Raw genomic sequence first — 5,006 nt, 5'->3', positions numbered from 1 at the left:
TAGTCTATTTGTTATTTTTTTCTGGTTCCAGAAAAGGTCAGAAAGCCTCTGCCATTTCTATGTATTGGCATAAAGAGGTACATTTTATGATTTTTATTTACTTTTATTCAACAGTAAATATTATTGTATGTCTTTTCTATTTTAAACCAGTTATTAATACTATTTATTGTTTCTTTTACAGATAATGATTTGCATAGTTTCTAATGAGTGCAAAGAACAGTAAGGGTTATCTGAAGTCTGCGGAGAGAAAAGGTTCTGAAAATATATAATTTGTTATATTCCATAATCGTTTCAAGAGAATTACAAAAATTTTTACAACAAATATTATTGACCGTGTTACAAATCATTCACTTTTAAGGCAAACCACATAATGGATCACACTGAAGAGAAACCATTCACTTGTACTGAGGATAAAAATGGTTTTACATTAAAAAGAGGTCTTCTATGTAATGTAAAGAATCATAAAGAGGAAAAATATTATACATGTACAGAGTGTGGGAAAGGATTTACAGCACAGAGTTTTTTGTTGACTCATCTAAGGACACACACAGGAGAGAAACCTTATACATGTACAGAGTGTGGGAAAGGATTTGCACAAAAAGGTGATTTAAAACGTCATCTGGGGACTCACACTGGAGAGATATTGTATATATGTACAGAGTGTGGGAAAGGATATAGAAAAAAAAGTGATTTAAAACGTCATCAATGGACTCACACTGGAGAGAAATTATATACATGTACAGAGTGTGGGGAAAAATTCACACGAAAAGGAAGTTTGCAACGTCATCTAAGGACTCACACAGGAGAGAAATTGTATACATGTACAGAGTGTGGGAAAGGATTTACACAAAAAGGTAATTTGCAACGTCATCTAAGGACTCACACTGGAGATAAATTGTATACATGTACAGAGTGTGGGAAAGGATTTGCAGAACAACGTAGTTTAGTATATCATCTAAGGACTCATACAGGAGAGAAACCTTATATATGTACAGAATGTAAGAAAAGATTTGCAGACCAGATTAGTTTACGAAATCATCTAAGGACTCATACAGGAGAGAAACCTTATATATGTACAGAATGTAAGAAAAGATTTGCTATCCAGAGTAGTTTTCGAAATCATCTAAGTACTCATACAGGAGAGAAAGCTTATATATGTACAGAATGTAAGAAAAGATTTGCAAAGCAGAGTAGTTTACTAACTCATCTAAGGACTCATACAGGAGAGAAACCGTATACATGTACAGAGTGTGGGAAAGGATTTACAGTAAAGGCTAATTTGTTGTGTCATCTAAGGATACACACAGGAGAGAAACCTTATGCATGTACAGAGTGTGGGAAAGGATTTACAGCTCAGAGTAGTTTGTTGAATCATCTAAAGACACACACAGGTGAGAAATCTTATACATGTACAGAGTGTGGGAAAGGATTTACAGTAAAGGCTAATTTGTTGCATCATCTAAGGACACACACAGGAGAGAAACCTTATGCATGTACAGAGTGTGGAGAAGGATTTTCACGAAAACATTGTTTACAAAATCATCTAAGTACTCATACAGGAGAGAAACCTTATGCATGTACAGAGTGTGGAGAAGGATTTTCACGAAAACATTGTTTACTAAATCATCTAAGGACTCATACAGGAGAGAAACCGTATACATGTACAGAGGGTGGGAAAGGATTTACAGTACAGGGTAATTTGTTGTGTCATCTAAGGACACACACAGGAGAGAAACCTTATACATGTACAGAGTGTGGGAAAGGATTTGCACAAAAAGGTGATTTAAAACATCATCTGGGGAGAAATTGTATACATGTACAGAGTGTGGGAAAGGATATAGAAAAAAAAGTGATTTAAAACGTCATCAATGGACTCTCACACTGGAGAGAAATCATATACATGTACAGAGTGTGGGAAAGGATTTACAGTACAGGGTAACTTGTTTCATCTAAGGACTCACACTGGAGAGAAAGCTTATAGATGTACAGATTGTGAGTAATTTTTTTTTTAATTCTTTATTTTCAAAACTCAGTGGAGATACATAGTAGATGAAGAGCATCAATCACAATACTTCGAAACAATCATTACATAAAGAGTTATGACAAGTTTGATAATCAGATGCTTAGACAAAGTAGAGTGTTCTCCTTCCTGAGTATTTTACACTTTTAGTATATAAATAACTAGCACCCTTTAACTGGGTGAGGGTAGGGGGAGTGAGGGAAGGAGGGTTGTGGGTAGTGGGAAAGAGTGGAGAAAACACAAGGGGCATTGGTTGGGTCTATCCCAGGCTTTTTTTCAATCATCAGTATCCATAAGCCAGCTTTTTTGCGGATGGTAATAGTCAGGTGTGTGCTTAAAGCTTGATGTGCTCTATCACAGCCTGGGAGGGTTATAAAGCTAATATATCTGGGTGCCTAACAATGCCACCCAGTGGTACTTCTGTTTAACAAAAAAGAGTATCTACTTAACTAATCTAAATATACATGGTGAAAATTAAACTGAGGTAATTCAGCAGCTTACCGCCCTCACAGAGCTGTTTAGACTATCCTGTTGGCCAGCTCAGTATGATCAGCATCCGGGAGGAGCCTCCAAGTCCACCCAGTCGTTGTTCTTTCCATAAACTGGACCTTCCTGTCATTGTCCTGATGTCATGATTGTGTAGGTTGTGCAGGGGGGAGAGAGATTTACAGCTATGGTCCCCTTGGTATATCAGGGGTTCTGTTTTGAGTCTCCAATGGTCATTTACCCTTCATCTGTTCTGTGATTATGTAGTTGCTCTTCAAAAAGGGGTTCAATATTTGTTATCTAATGTTAAGGGGGTAAGTGCAACAAGTAGGGTTCCCATTTGGTCATAAATGATTTAATTTTTTCCATGTCACCTTTCACATCTTCCTGCTCCACTAGTAATTGGGTGTGTAGCAGTCTTGTGAAGTGTGTGAGGTGTGGTGGCTTGTTTAAGATTCAGTGTTTTAGGATAAGGTGTCTAGCTAGGAGTATAGAGGCATTTATAAGACGGTCCTGGGGAGATGAGTAGGTATGGCCTCTCAAGAAGAGGACATCATGCATTGTTAAGGTGAAGCGGGTCCCACATCACCTTTGACAGCCAGTATTGTATTTTAGACCAGAATTAAGATATCTTGGGGCATCGCCAGAATAAGTGTAGAATATCTGGGTCAGACAGGCAACATTTAAGACAGGTGTTATTTGCTCCTGGGACCCACTTAGCCCATAGTTTAGGTGTAATGTAGCTCGGATGCATGAGTTTGATGTGTGCTTCCCTATGGTCTGATGCTAATGTGGCTCTGGACACCAGCTCAAAGCAGGCAGTTAATGTTTCCTCCTCCGTGATGTCTAGATTTGTCTTTATGTTCCAACTGGTGCACATTTGTTGTGTGATTTCTGCTGTCTTTACCCAGCTGATTGAGTTATAGATGTGCGAGATGGAGTGTGTCCCTTGTTTGGCTAGGGAGCAAAGGCCATCCCTCAATGGTGTTACAATTAGTGCAGTCAAGTCCTTCGATCAGTAGTTTGCGAACGTAGTGTGAGCATTGGAGGTATGCAAAAGTGCTATGTCGGGGTAGGTTGAATTTTTCCTGTAAAACCGTGAAGGATTGTAAATTGTTGGACAATGGCTCTATCAGTTAAGATACCAAGGTCAAGCCCCCCCTCCTTCCATTCCTTGAACATTTGGGTTGTCATTCCTGGTAGAAAGATGGAGTTTCGCCCACGCCCTTAAGGGGTCTCTATACAAGATGTTGTCTTTGATGTGGGTGGGTAGAGAGTGTAGCGTTGCATGGGACAGAAAGGCCGGATGGAGTGGGTGTGTAAACTGTTTCTCCAGTCGTGCATCACTGAACATTGAGGTGCCCACCAGCCATTCAAAAACTAGTTTGGCCAGGGAAGACCAGTTATACAATTCCACCATCGGCAGTCTAAAGCCTCCTCTGTCAACTGGCATAGCCAGTTTGAGAGGACTAATGCGTTTTTTTTTTATCTTTCCAGACAAACTTGGAAAATGCACCATTCACAGTCTGTGTATCCCTCTGGGTTAACAAAAGGGTCAATAATTGCAAGGGGCATAATAGTTTGGGCATTGCTATCATTTTTATTAGGTTAATTCTGCCAGTCAGGGTCAATGGTAGTTTTGACCAGCCATTCAGCAGCGTCTGGATTTGTCGGAGTATGGGAGAAATGTTAAGTTTGTATATTAAATTAGGGTTTGTGTGCAAGGTATTTGAAAGAACCCTCTGTGAGCTGAAATTTTCAGTGGTTCAGGTGGGGGGGGCCTTCGGTGCTTTCAAGAAAATCAGTTCTGATTTGTCCAAATTTACCTTGTAGCCAGAAATGGCTCCAAATTGGTTAAGTATGTTTATAAGTTTTGGAATTTCAGCATTTGGATTTTGGATGTACAACAGCAGGTGATCAGCATACAGGGATAAGTGTAAGGAGTGCGTGCCCAACTCTACTCCCTTGAGGAAAGATCTTGATGGCTAGCGGCTCTATTGCCAGGTTGAAAAGGAGGGGCGAGAGTGGACAACCTTGTCGGGTTCCAGACAGAAGGGTTGCAATATCTCACCATTGACTATAACTGAGGTTCGCGGGCTGCTATAGAGTGTCTGGATAAGCTTGTGAAAGTCTCCTGTAATGCCAAACTTATCTAGGGAGGTCAAAAGATGACTCCATTCAACTTTGTCGAACGCCTTCTCTGCATCTATAGCAAGAAGACATGCATCTGGCATGGAGTTGACCCAACCTTCACGTTTAGCCTGCCAGTAGTGGGCGATTATTAAGGGTTTACGAATATTCACGACCGATGACATATTTTTCATAAAACCAGTTTGGTCCATGTGTATAATATTACCCAGCACTCCGGCCAGTCAAGTGGCCAGTATGTCAGTGAAAAGTTTATTGTCATTGTTTAGCAATGATATGGGCCGGTATGATGCAGCTAATCTGGGGTATCTGTCAGGTTTTGGGATTAAGCATATATGTACATCTGCAAAGT

At 39.9% G+C, this 5,006-nt stretch overlaps 1 protein-coding gene across 1 annotated transcript; it reads left to right on the top strand.

The window, feature by feature from the left end:
• The first annotated feature begins 235 nt into the window (after nt 1-235).
• LOC128659702 (gastrula zinc finger protein XlCGF57.1-like) lies at nt 236-2,258 on the top strand. The gene has a single exon (XM_053713273.1). It carries the CDS (start codon nt 371-373, stop codon nt 1,856-1,858), a length of 1,488 nt encoding a protein of 495 aa, XP_053569248.1. The 5' UTR covers nt 236-370; the 3' UTR covers nt 1,859-2,258.
• The last annotated feature ends 2,748 nt before the right edge of the window (nt 2,259-5,006 follow it).

Source organism: Bombina bombina, chromosome 5 (assembly GCF_027579735.1).
Source record: "Bombina bombina isolate aBomBom1 chromosome 5, aBomBom1.pri, whole genome shotgun sequence".
Lineage (NCBI taxonomy): Eukaryota > Metazoa > Chordata > Amphibia > Anura > Bombinatoridae > Bombina > Bombina bombina.
The sequence above is the reverse complement of the archived record's forward strand: the minus strand, read 5'-3'. Positions and strand labels throughout refer to the sequence as shown.